General features: G+C 39.6%; 1 protein-coding gene across 6 annotated transcripts in view; it reads right to left on the reverse strand.

Moving 5' to 3' along the window:
• LOC138102888 (nipped-B-like protein) overlaps positions 1–13,982 on the reverse strand; it is a 166,508-nt gene that overhangs the window by 78,355 nt on the left and 74,171 nt on the right. For 4 of the 6 annotated variants that reach the window (XM_069000658.1, XM_069000664.1, XM_069000659.1 and 1 more), the window contains exon 9: positions 3,457–4,089. The exons of the other annotated variants lie outside the window; for them this stretch is intronic. In XM_069000658.1, coding sequence (XP_068856759.1) covers positions 3,457–4,089 — 633 coding nt within the window. The remainder of the gene's footprint in view (positions 1–3,456; positions 4,090–13,982) is intronic. 6 annotated transcript variants of the gene reach the window in all.

Consider the following 13,982-nt stretch of genomic DNA (forward strand, 5'->3'; position numbering starts at 1 on the left):
TATAATTTCCAAAGGACTGCAATCTCCATTTTCCACCTGTACCAAAAATTATAAAGGCATCTCAGCATTAAAAAAACAGCAAAACCTTAGCATTGCCTTTGGCAAGTGTAATAGTTGTATAAATTTTAGCAAAAATCTCCCAAAAAAATATCTCCACCTCTCCTCCTGAATAAACAGTTCCACCACACTAATGGCTCCCAAACTCATAAAGAACACGTCATATCCATGCAAAGTCTTGTTGTTAAAAAAGAGGCATCTGAAAACCTCTGATGAAGTATAGTGCTGTAGAGATTTCATGTCAGCCATACAAGGAGCGGCTATGGTCACTTGGCTTGTTCAGCCTGGAGAAGAGGAGACTGAGGTCAGACCTCATCAGTCTACAACTTCCTCCTGAGGGGAAGAGGAGGGGCAGGCACTGATCTCTTCTCTGGTGACTAGTGACAGAACCTGAGGGAACAGCTGGAGGTGTATCAGGGGAGGTTTAGGTTGGATATCAGGAAAAGGTTCTTCACACAGAGGGTGGTTGGGCACTGGAACAGGTTCTCCAGGGAAGTGGTGATGGCACCAAGACTGACAGAGTTCAAGAAGCCCTTGGACCATGCTCTCAGGAACATGGTGGGACTGTTGGGGTGTCCTGTGCAGGGCCAGGAGTTGGACTCAATAATCCTTTTGAGTCCCTGCTAACTCAGGATATTCTGTGGTTCTATGGTTCTACGATTCTAAAAAAATGACACAAGAGCTCACTAATCTTCTATCAAAACTTGTGAGTACAATTCTACTCAAAGTAATTTATGGAAGACAACAACACATGCCTACACAGAAGGTGTAGTGTGACTGTAATATGTATTCCTATGCCTCAATTACAAAAGCAGCTATGCTTTCAAAAGCATTTCAAAAGCATATGCTTTCATGCAGATTTTACCATGTGCTAGCACCTAGAGTTAGATCTCTAGAGGGACACTTGCTATGTACATAATCAGCTAGCACTATACGTTCCTGTTCTAATTAGACTGAGTGCATGCTACAAGCACGCTCTTTTCTTGACATTATGTGATCTGAAGTTACAGTAGAAGTACTAAAATGCACAAATGCCAGTCTTTTGCATAAATACAGTAAGCAACTTGACAAAAATGAATGGGATATTTAAGAGTTACTGGATATTTTTCTAACATATTCCCATAGGAACAATAGAGGAAGCTTCTTCCTGCAGTCACATCAAACCAAATGACTATAACTAGAACAATCCCAGAGCATATCAACTTGTAGACATAGTACAAACTTACAAGCAATGGCAAAAGTGTTACCAAAAAATAAGAATCATATTTCTCCAAGGTAAGAATTTTTCAGGAAATCTGTCCCAAGACTGCTAAAAAACCTTTTACACAATACTATCAATTCACAGCTGAAACCTCAGCAGCTGAAGTGAAAACAACTGCTGTCTGGCATAGGAGCAATTTACTACCAGTGAATAAATGGCAGTCATTTGTCCCAACATAAGGCAACAACTTGCACCTGATCCACAGCAATAGCAGGAACTCAAGAAGAACTGAGACTTGCCAGAGGATACAGGTAGAAGGGAAGCATAAGGTTGGAATCCTTAATTGGTAAGATGCATATTGAACAGTGGTGAAAGGGAGAGATCCCATTCTATAAAAATCATTTCTTTCCCCAAAAGAAACAAATCAGAGTCTGCCCATGATTATGTAATTATGGTTAACAAACTTCACAACTCATGTTCAATATCTCCTGAAAGCCAGAACAAAACAGAAAGAGTGTTTTAGTCTCACTCTAAGTGTTTGAAGATTGCTGTGCACCATCAAAAACACAGTGCATTTTTTGAGATGCTTCTTAGCTAAAATGTGCTGGAGAATCCACTCAAAGTATGGGGATATAAAAGTAGCTTTTTAAGTAGTAGAAGACAAACAACAAGCTCTCCATAAATAAACTTAAAATTAATAGAAATGTAAGCAAAGCAACTGATTAACCGATTTCACCATTTCATGAAATCAAAATTAAAGGCAGTAGAGGTTTCTTTTAAGGTGAGCACCCATTTTCTTTTTGTATAATCACAATGTTTTCTAACAAGACTTGATTTAGTTATCAAATGGGAAATACCTAAAAAGTTAATCCTTTTAAGTAACTGCAACAAGAACATTTACACACACAAACACAACAAACACACTCTCACTCTCTATCTTCAGGCATCTTTAAAAACAGAAAAAAAATTATCTTTGAATAGGGAGAAAACTTGTTCGCTCTCTGCTGGTTAAACATCCAAACTGTATGTAAATTCAGTTGCCTTCATGCAAATACATCCAACATAGACCATTTTTACCTATGAACTTCTAAAATCAGAATTTATACTGTTTTCCACTCTGCAAATTTTTATTGGGAGTATCTAACAAATTAGCATTATACTATAAAAGAATTTTTTTTAAAAGTAGTTAAACAGAGTGCAGAGGAAGCTTCTGAAAAATACTTATGCTAACCTATCACTGTCTACATTAAAAACCACATCTTCAAGATTTACATGAGGGTTTGCATCCACTTTTGATATTTCTGAAGGCTAAGACCTTCAAACCAGTTAACAAGAAAAAAAGAAAAAAAGGAGAAAAGAAAGAAAGAAAAAGAAAGAAAGAAAGAAAGAGACAGAGAGAGAGAGAGAAGTAGGAAAAAAGAGAAAAATTTAGAAAAAAAATAAAAGGAAAAAAAATCAAAGAGGATAGATTGATAGATTCAATGTAATCAGTTAAGACAACCAGTACAGCTACTGAAGTGAAGAGCAAACATTTCAGAGGCTTATCTGGTTCTGTGCTAGAGACCATATAGATATATGGTAGATCTCTAAAACTTGTAAAGCCTACATAATAATGAATATCCAGTTGAACAAACATTGGAGACAATATAGTAGTATATATTACCCAATCATTACTGTGCCTTTAAAAGAATAGATATGATTTTAGTCTAACACCTCCTTCTCATAAGGTTCAAATTGGGATATGAATAGAAATGGCATAGAAGAGCTTTCCTGTATTTTCTTAAATTAGTTAATTTTCTTAAATAGTTAATTAATAGTTCAACTACCAAAACTTATTACAAATTTTTACTTATGGTACTGATAAGATTTTAGAAACTATAAATAACATCAATTGTATTTTGCTCAGTCTCATGGTTCAAAATAAGGGTAGCTTAAAAAGAATTTTGAAACACAAGAGCTTCCCTTTCCATCCATTAAGATCCCAAATAAAGAATGCTAGATATTTTAAAAATGTATATATGAGAGATTACAATTCCTTGTTTTAAGGGGAATGGTGATGAATATCATAGAATTACCTACACTAAGTAAACAGAATTTTACTATGTGACAATGACAGGAAAGTTTATATATGGGGTCTATATGCATATATATATACTTTTATAATATATATAGTGTATACACACACACAATCCTTTTACCTTTATCTTGCACTTCTTTTGAAAATCGCTCCCTTTCAATAGCTGATTCACGTTCTATCCGCTCAATTTCAGCCAATGCATCCAATTCTACTTCATCATATGACGTTATAGCTCCTTGTTGCGAAACCTGTTGCTGTGTCTGTACCACAGGAGTTTGAGGTTGTTTTGCAGCAACTGAAGTGTTCTGTTGTAAAACAGGCACTTGTTGTGCCTGAAGGAAAGCTGTCTGTTCATGCTGCAGCAAACACTGAGCAGTGTTTAATGGGCGGTTAACATCCTGTGGAGTAACGGGTGTTTTAGAAGTCTGTCCTGGGTACTGCACATTAAAAGGAATATCACCCTCTGACACACTGCTGTTTTCCAAACCAGAAAGCATATCATCCTGCTGGTCCATATCCGAAGATCTTACACGAGACAGTCTTAATGTAAGTTTAGTGGAGTCCTTGGAAGGAGAGCTAATGATATCATACATTGCAGCTTTTTCAGTCTGGTCTTTTTCATCCTTGCCTAACTTCATTTTCTTTTGTTTCTTTTGCTTTCTTTCTGGAGAATCTAACAATATGTCTGGGGGAACATCTCTAGGTGATGAATAAGGTGGAGGTTGAGACTGTTGGATTAAAGGTTGTCTTGATCCTAGAATAATAATTCAGAAAAACTGAACAGTTATGTTGTTCCATGTTTATATAAAAACACACTAAATATAACCTACATAATTTTAATATGTATTTGTACATATATCTCTGTTCACAAAAAGTCTAAGTGAGATTGGCAGGAAGCACATCATTCCTAGATCAAGATGTAATTCAGATAGTTGCAGTGCATTTCCTAGGAATTTTAGCAGTCCTCTGCAGGTAGATAAGGGATCATTTCAGAGAAGATGAAACAAAAAACACACCACCAAAAAAGACTACATAAAAATTGTACCTGCATGTTTAGAATATCAACTATTAGAAAACAGTCAATGAAAGCACACTGACTACAGAAAAAAGAAATATCAAAAAGATTCTTAATATGGTCCAGTGATGAAGACTTAATGATCAGTGCATAGGCATTAGCCATTTCAGCCACACATTTATAAGTAACTATATATATATATATATATATATATATATATATAAACTCAAAACATACACAGCCTCCTTAACTTTCATTCTGACAGTTCATTTTCAACTTTTGGTTTTTTGGGGTTCTTTTAAAATTTCAGGTAAACTCATTCCAACCTCTCCCACTCATTGCTATTTAAAAGCCACTAATTTTCTTAGAATATTTTTTTATCATTCCCTGACTTATCTCCACTCTTTTTTTTTCCTTTTTTTTTTTTAACATATGAATTTCTATTTCTACATGCACCCATTTCAGGCTTTCAGTACATCTAGGGAAATTTTTAAAAGAGAACATTTTTTATTAAAAACAGTCTTCAATAATCACATGACATTTTTTTGTTCCTCGAATTAAACTAGCTCCCCATAACTGTTAGCCCAGAAAAAGCTTTGAAAAACAGAGAAGCTTTTCAACATGTTTCAGTTATAACTGAGCTATAATTTTTGGCTTATAAAGGAGCACTGGTATGGGAAAAGAAAAAAAGAGCCTATTGCCTGGACCAGTAGGGGCAGCCTCCTCTTGTTAAACAAAGCAAATATTTATCCAGTCCCATTCATCCACTGAGGAATACTGATCTTCAGAAAGCAGTGACTGAGATTATTATTAGTCATTCTGTTTTAGGTCATCATAGGTCAATACTTCTAACAATACTCAAAACCTAATTGAAATACAAGTCCCCACATGCTTTATTCAAGATATACCACTAAACAAGAAAGTAGCTTTATTCTGAAGCTCAAATTTCTATCATATATTTTAAGAAATATTAAGAATCATTAAGCAATGTACTGACCTGAAGATGAAAAGGAGAATGGATACTTCTAGCAAAGCTTCAACTCATAAAAGGTGTGCCTTTACTGATGACTTCTTTGCACAGACTACTATACTTATTTTCTCTCCCTAGTACATTCTGTGAGAAGTCCTATAACTTCTGTATGTAGAGAGCAGTGTATGAAATGGGTTTATCTTACCCTTTTTCTTGACCATCAGCAACAACTCCATATTATGCCAATTAAATCCACAATTTTGGAAGCCCTGTTTTGACTCATCCTGATTCCCAAGACCTTTTCACTACTCAATTTCCCCTCTTCAGATTAGATACCACACTCAGTCACTAGTACTGAAGACCAGGTTACACCCTATGAAGATCTCTCACTTGCCTTCAACCAGAGATTCCTATTCTTGTGATGTCCCCTCCACACACACACACACACACTTCTAATTACTGTCTCTTTAGACAATAATTTACATCATCTCAGTATACTGTACAGCAGAAACTGTTTGCTACTAATTTTTTTAAAGCAATGACTACCACTCACTGGAAATACAGGCTGCATTTTTGTTTCTATAAATATTAGAGGCAGCTCAAAACTTTTCAAAGAGATCTTACTGACATCTTACTCTTGAATTATCTCCTAAATAAATACTTAAGAAGTTGCAACAATGGAACATTTACTGTTTTTCACAGCTGCACTTCAAATAAAGGAGACATTTGATTCTCCCTTGTCCTAAACATTTAAGTAAATTTGACAAGATTGTTATTAATTGTATTCATTTGGTATTTCTCATGCTGAAAAATAACACTGCATCAACAGATAAGGTGGTTCTTTTTATCTTTGGGTAGACTTGAGGAAGTCAGAAGGCACGGTAAGTGGCGACAGCAGCAGCAGCGACTTCAGCATATTCAAACGGCTCCAGGGAGCGCTGTGAACAGGGTGGGCAAACAGGGAGAGGCGCAGCAGTTTGCACGGCAGGGCGCGCAGGAAGGGCTCAGTCCCCCTACTGGCTCCAGAGCTCAAGTGGTGGTCAAACGCCCTCTCAGGAGGAGCCCGGGTATGGTAACCACTCAGTGGGGACTCATGTCCTCTGCTGTCACCAGAAAAGATGAGGCAACACAGACAAAAACATGCAGCTGTCCAGGTCTCAGGCTGCAGGGAGAGACAGAGCCTGGCACTGTCATTGGACAGCAGTAGAGACAACAGCTGGGTGAGGTGTGACAAGGTGGGCGATCTGTTCAGCCTGGTGGTGGAGCTGAGAGATGAGGTAGAAAGGTTAAGAAGTATCAGAGACTCTGAGGAGGAGATCGACTGGTGTGTCTTAGGTTATAACGTAAGATGTAACCAAAAGTATGTATTCTGTCACCATCTGTTAAAACCAGGTGGGGCAATGTTCTTTATCTCTTCCATGACACATCCCTGGTAACTCCCTCCGGGAATATCTTCTGTTTAATGGGCTATCTAGCCTCACTGCATGACTCATAAAATTACATCATCCCATTGTGAGATGCTCCGCCCAGGGGGAGGAACCAAGCATTCCTACCTGGATATAATCTGAGGTTTGGAACCCCACACTCAGCCCTACATACTGGATTCCCAGAGGACAAGAGCTACCACTGGACCTTCAGGTGAAGACCAGACCCTTCTACAGGACCATTTCATCTGGACTGCTACCACCACCCTGACTAACAGGGTGTCAGGTTGTATCCTGACTCTGTCAGTGTTCTTGTACTATTGCACTTATTTTAATTTTCCTATTAAATTATAATTCTGACTTGCGATCTCCCACTGGTTTGTTTTCAAACTAGGACATGGTGGAACCATGCTCTGGCCTCCCTGAGACAGGAGCAGCCACCAGAAAATAAACCAGATCAAGAGGGTCCTGTATCCTCTCCTTGCCAGGCTGAAGGCAGTAAATCAAAAGAAAGGGGTTAATGGAAGCAAGTCCTTCCTTGGGGAAACAAGTGAAAGCCCTTCCTGCCCACCTCACCCTCCCAGGTACCTCTGGACAACAGGTATGAGGCTCTGGATGTTGAAGGATGTCACCAGGAAAGTTCCTAGCCTGGTTTGGCCCATAGATTACTACCCATTACTGGTCCTTCACGTGGGTGACAATGAAGTTGCAACACAGTCTGAGGGTGATCAAAAGGGACTTTAAGGCCCTGGGATGGTTGGTGAGGGATTGTGGAACACAGGTAATTTTCTCCTATAGCCTTCCAGTTGCAGACAGAGACATTGGAAGAAACAGACAGACCCTGTCTATTAATACATGGCTCCATAGTGTCGCTGTTTTACTGAGAACCGGCGAGAAACAACACAATCCAAATCCAAGGAGAAAAGGAGTTATTTTATTATTTACACACTAGGTCATATATCTTTGTACGTGAGAGAGCATGATATGATTGGTCGCTTGACCAGCCACCCCCTAGAGGGATTGTCTGAGGTTCTCTAACACTCATTCAAAATATCTTTTCCCAGAGTACCAAAAAAAGGCTGGAAAACAAACCCAGGTGCAAGTTATAGAATTCATTTACAAAACCGTCTTTCACTGTTTCTCAGCTAAAGCATGAGAAATAAAAACTTCACAAAATGCTTCAGCAGCTAGAAAATTCCTCTGCTCCTGCCTTTTAGCATCCATACCATGGCTGGTGTCACCACCAAAATTTTGGTTTCTTTGACAGTGGGGTGGGCTACATGGCACCAGGCTTGCTGGCATAAGGTGGGATTCACCTCTCAAAGGGGGAAGAGGATTGTCGGCCAGGAGATAGCAGGGCTTATTGATTGGGCTTTAAACTGGATGTGATAGGTTTAACAATGAGAAGGTGTGGGAACCTCAATCCATCCCACTCACCAGTTTAATGCCAGCAAGAGATGCCTAGAGCCTGGAGAGGGATCTCAGGTCAGCAGGAGAGCAGCTGAAGGACAACACCAAGTAATTCCAGGCACTCCAGACAGTAAGCCAGCTTCATCAGGGGCCCAACTTAAACGCCTCTATGCAAACACACACAGCATGGGGAATAAACAGGAGGAATGAGAGACATGCACATACCTACAGTCTTACTGGCATCATGGAAACGTGGTGGGATGACTCCTATGACTGGAGTACTGGAATGGAAGGATACAGGCTCTTCAGCCTGTATCAGGAAGGGAAGACAAGGAGACAGTGTTGCCCTCTGTGTCAATGACCACCTAGAATGCATGGAGCTCTGCCTGGAGATGGATGAAGAGCTGACTGAGAGCTTATGGGTCAGGATTAAAGGGAGGACAGGGACAGGTGATTTTATAGTGGGGGTCTGCTACAGGCTACCTGACCAGAAAGACTGAGCCAATGAGGCCCTCTACAGACAGATAGGAGCAGCCTCATATTCACAAGCACTGGTGCTCACAGGAGACTTCAACCACCCCATCTGCTGGAGGGACAACACAGCAGGGCACAGGCAATCCAGGAGGTTCCAGGAATGTGTTGATGACAACTTCCGCCTCCAAGTGACAGAGGAGCCAACAAGGAGAGGTCCTATGCTGGACCTTGTTCTCAACAACAAGGAGGGGCTGGTGGGGAATGTGAAGCTCAAGGGTAGGGTTCAAGATCCTTAGGGGCAGCAAAGAAGGCACACAACAAGCTCACTGCCCTGGGTTTCAGGAAAGCAGACTTTGGCCTCTTCAGAGAGCTCCTTGGTAGAGGCCCATGGGAAAGAGCCCCAGAGGGAAGAGGGGCCCAAGAAAGCTGGATAATATTCAAGGATTGTCTCCTCCAAGCTCAGGAGTGATGCATCCCAATAAAGAGGAAATCAGGCAAAAATGCTGGGAGACACCTGCATGTATGAACAAGGGGCTCCTGAACAAACACATAAAGGAAGCCTACAGAGGGTGGAAGCAGGGAAAGGAAGCCTGGAAAGAATACAAGAGAGGTTGTTCAAGCAGGCAGGGATCAGACTGGGAAAGCTAAAGCACTGTCAGAAGTAAATCTGGCCAAGGATATCAAGAGTAATAAAAAGAGCTTCTATAGGTACATTGGCAATAAAAGAAAGACCAGGGAAAAAGTGGGTACTCTCAGGAAGGAAACTAGAGACCTGCTCACCCAGAATATGTAAAAGGCTGAGGTACTCAATGACTTTTTTGCCTCAGTTTTCACCAGCAAGTGCTCCAGCCACACTGACCAAGTTGCAGAAGGTGAAGGCAGGGACTGGGAGAATGAAGAACCCCCCACTGTAGGAAAAGATCAGGTTAAAGACCACCTAAGGAATCTGAAGATGCACAAGTCCATGGGACCTGCTGAGATCCATCCAAGGGTCCTGAGGGAACTGGCAGAGAAAGTGGCTAAGTCACTATCAATCCTATTTGAAGTGTCATTTCAGTCCAGTGAAGCTCCCACTGCTGGGAAAAGGGGGAACATAACCCCCCATTTTAAAAATGGAAATAAGGAAGACCCAGGGAACTACAGGCTGGTCAGTCTCACCTCAGTGTTTGGCAAGATCATGGAGCAGATCCTCCTGGAAACTATGCTAAGGCACATGGGAAACAAAGAGGTGACTGGTGATAACCAACATGGCTTCACTAAGGGCAAATCATGCCTGACAAATTTGGTGACCTTCTATGACAGGGCTACAGCAGTGGTGGATGAGGAAAGGGTGACTGATGTCATCTACCTGGAATTCTGCAAAGCATTTGACACTGTCCCACACAACATCCTTTTCTCTAAACTGCAGAGACATAGATTTGACAGATGGACCACTCAGTGCATAAAGAACTGGCTGGATGGTCACACTCAAAGAGTTGTGGTCAATGGCTCATTGTCCAAGTGGAGACTGGTGACAAGTGACCTTCCTCAGGGGTCGGTATTGGGACTGGCACTGTTTAACATCTTTTCTGGTGACATGGACAGTGGGATCAAGAGCACCTTCAGCAAGTTCATTGATGGCGTGGAGCTGTGTGGTGCAGTTGACACACTGGAGGGAAGGGATGCCATCCAGAGGGACCTGGACAGGCTTGAGAGATGGGCTTGTGGGAACTTCATGAAGGTCAACAAGGCTAAGTGCAAGGTCCTGCACCTGGGTCTGGGCAATCCCAAGCACAAGTACAGGCTGGGTAGAGAATGGGTTGAGAGCGGCTCTGGGGAGAGAGACTTGGGGGTGTTGGTTGACAAGAAGTTCAACATGAGCTGGTAATGTGCACTTGCAGCTCAGAAAGCCAACCCTGTCCTGGGCTGCATCCAAAGAGGAGTGGCCAGCAGGTCAAGGGAGGTGATTCTGTCCCTCTACTCTGCTCTGGTGAGACCCCACCTGCAGTGCTGCCCCCAGCTCTGGGGTCTCCAGCACAGGAAGGACATGGACCTGCTGAAGTGAGTCCAGAAGAGGCCACCAAGATGATTAGAGAGATGGAGAACCTCTGCTATGAGGAAAGGCTATGAGAATTAGGACTCTTCAGCCTGGAAAAGAGAAAGCTCCAGGGAGACCTTAGAGCAGCCTTCCAATACCTGAAGGGAGCCTGCAACAAAGCCAGAGAGGGACTCTTTATCTGGGAGTGTAGCAATAGGACAAGGAGCAAGGGCTTAAAGCTGAAAGAGGGTAGATCTAGATTAGATGTTAGGAAGGAATTCTTCCTTGTCAGGGTGGTGAGGCCCTGGCACAAGTTGCCCAGAGAAGCTGTGGCTGCCCCATCCCTGCAAGTGTTCAAGGCCAGGTTGGATGGGGCTTGGAACAACTTGGTCTAGTGGAAGGTATCCCTGTCCATGGCAGGGGGTTAGAACTAGATGGTCTTTAAGGTCCCTTCCAACCTAAACCATTCTATGAAATAATTTTTTGGAGTCAGAGGCTGGAAAAACTACATTATCCATATTGCACTCACTTATGGTTGGTGTGTTGGATAAAGCTGAGGTGATGACAGATCCTAAGAAACATACACACACTACTGCTAAATATTTTAAGAGACTTCAAGCTACAATGTGTACATGTATTTTTTTTTTTTAATTTAATACAATCTTATTTACCACCTTCACATAAACTGAGTGTTTTCATGAAAATGAGATCAGACAAATTCACCCTGGAACTCTGTCTAAATCAGTCTCAGAATTGATAACAATAATATTCAGAATTTGTGACTCCACAGCAGATTCAAAAAGTGAAATACAGTTCCTTCAAAAGGATGGTAAAGAGCTGCCCACAGTATTACATATTGTCTGTATGATTTAAGTACATACTAGAAAAACAATTTCTCTATAAGGATTGAGATAATAAAGAGGCAGTATTCCAAAGTGAATTTGTTAAAAATAACTACCACCAAATCAAAACAATTTTATTCCATAAAGCAATGACTTGTGGATTAAGAACTGAGTGTCATGTTTCAACTTTTTAATGACTTTCTATATAGCTTCTCATAACAATTTCACTAACAAGCTGTAGAAGTATGGTCTAGACAAAAATACTGCAAGACTGCAGTATACCCTATTGTAGAACTGTTCAGAATATCAGTTGTTTCTTGGTAAAAATGGATGTAAAGAACAGAGGTGAACAAAAGCAGCTTTCCAGAGCACTACCTTAAGAATAGTACCATAAAGTATTTGTCATTAACAACTTTTCATGTAACATAGAGTATTTCATTAATCTGAAGATCATAATGAGCTTTTGGTGTTGAGTGTTTGAGGCCCACGACTGCTTTAAAAACCAGAATCAAAATTTACACTTTTCTTGACTAAGTGGAATAATCTTTTTAAACAAAAGAAATTCAGTAAGAAGCAGCACAAACTTTTTATTTATCTGAGAAAGAGCAATTGTAACAACATGAGAAGAGAGGTAAGTTCTACAGAAAGACAGCAATATGTTTATAACAGCTTGCAACACTAATCTAAATTATCACCAAAGGAGCAGCTATATTCATGACAGTAGTATATGACGTCACCTACAGTACTTTTCTGACTACTCATCCTAAAGTCTTTAAATAGAGTTGAATCTATGACTTAGGGTGGTACAACATCAAGACAAATGCAGACCAATTAGAATTCAGATAAAAAAAACATCAAAGACAATTAAAAGCTCAGAAATTATTACTTATACAAAGATGATAGAAAGAAATGGTGCTGTTCAGTCTGTAGAAGATTAGATAGGTGCAAGACACAATAACATTATTTGATATGTAAATGATTGCTAAAAATAAAAAAATAAAAACTATGTGAATTGTTTGTCCTTGCCTGTTGGAAAGAAGTCAATAAGTGTCATGCCTAACTGCAACAAAAATGATTCAGGCTAAGCATTAGAGGAAAACCTTTGTAGCACTAAGAATTTGAACAGATTGCAGGGCAAGACTAAGGAAACTCCATTACTGACATTTTAACCAAAAAACAAATGAGATGGAAGTTATTCAGAGTGATACTGGTACATCTCATCCAACATGAGGTTAAGAAGATGGGAAGCCCCCAAGCCCTTTACTGCTGTATTTTCTAAAATCACAGAATCTCTCTGGAAATCTTCCCAACTTTTGTACTAGATATAAAGAAATTTTTACTTATTTTGATTAACAGACTATATTGACATTCATTTTCGAAGAGCATAACTTGAAATTCAAACTTAAAGGGATAGCATATGAGACAAAGAACAACATACATTTGTGAGGTTTTTCAGGACAGATTATATTTACTTTCCACACACTCTTTCAATATTTTTCAGGGAAGGGTTCCGCCACTTTCTCCAGAGTTTCAAATGCCTCATGAATAACCTCAGCTTTGGCTGTTCCAGCTTAAAACTGCTGCATTCAGAAGCATCCTTGCATAAAAAAGTTAAGACTTGAAGAAAGAAACAAGAATGAATGCCTATTTTGGCCCTGTCAGAAAATATCTTTGAATCAATTTCTTCCACCTTTGTTCTGAATGACAGAGTGAGATGATAATTTTTCTTAACAAGTACCTTTGAGAGCACTGAAGTCTGTACTACAGATTTGAGAAGATTGCTAATTCTTCTTGCCAACCACTATACCTGCAAGGACCAAGTGTAGAGAAATCTCCATGGAGAGGTCTTATAAATATCTAAGAAAATAAAAGCAATCTTTCCAAATTATTCAGAAAATAATCAAGTACCCATTAACTATTTCTGGAAGAAATATAACTTATTTCTGGAAAAGAGTACAAAATCATATAGTTTCATAAATTTTGTTACTATTTCTTACAGATGTTTTCCTAGAAGAACTAAATGGAAACAGGATAGTAAATATATGAATTCTCATTGGAAAGCAATAGACTAAAAATATTGTGGAAGACTTTTCTCTATACAGATCTTTAGAAGTTGTCTTAGGTTAAAAAAAAAAATCCAATATTTCAGCATATTGGGAAAGTAGAGCAAATGAATAAAGGATTTTGATAAGTAATTGATCTTGGGTAATGGAGACCACAGAATATTTTATGAGCTCAACAGAAGTAAAATACTTCATGTTAACTTCTTGTAGAGGAATTTATAAAACTAAATGTTTTTATGAAAGGAGATTATAGCAAGAAAACAGAGCAACTATTGTGTTTGCATAGCTAAAAATATAAAAATTACATAACAAAGAAAGGATAAAGTCCAGCCAAGAACTTTTGGATAAAATTTCAGCTGCTCTAGTACCTTTACTGGAGCAGAAGTGAAGGGAAAATTTCTGTAGCAGGGAAATTTTACTCCATTGAGTAAG

This window comes from Aphelocoma coerulescens (assembly GCF_041296385.1).
Source record: "Aphelocoma coerulescens isolate FSJ_1873_10779 chromosome W unlocalized genomic scaffold, UR_Acoe_1.0 ChrW_unloc_scaf_4, whole genome shotgun sequence".
Lineage (NCBI taxonomy): Eukaryota > Metazoa > Chordata > Aves > Passeriformes > Corvidae > Aphelocoma > Aphelocoma coerulescens.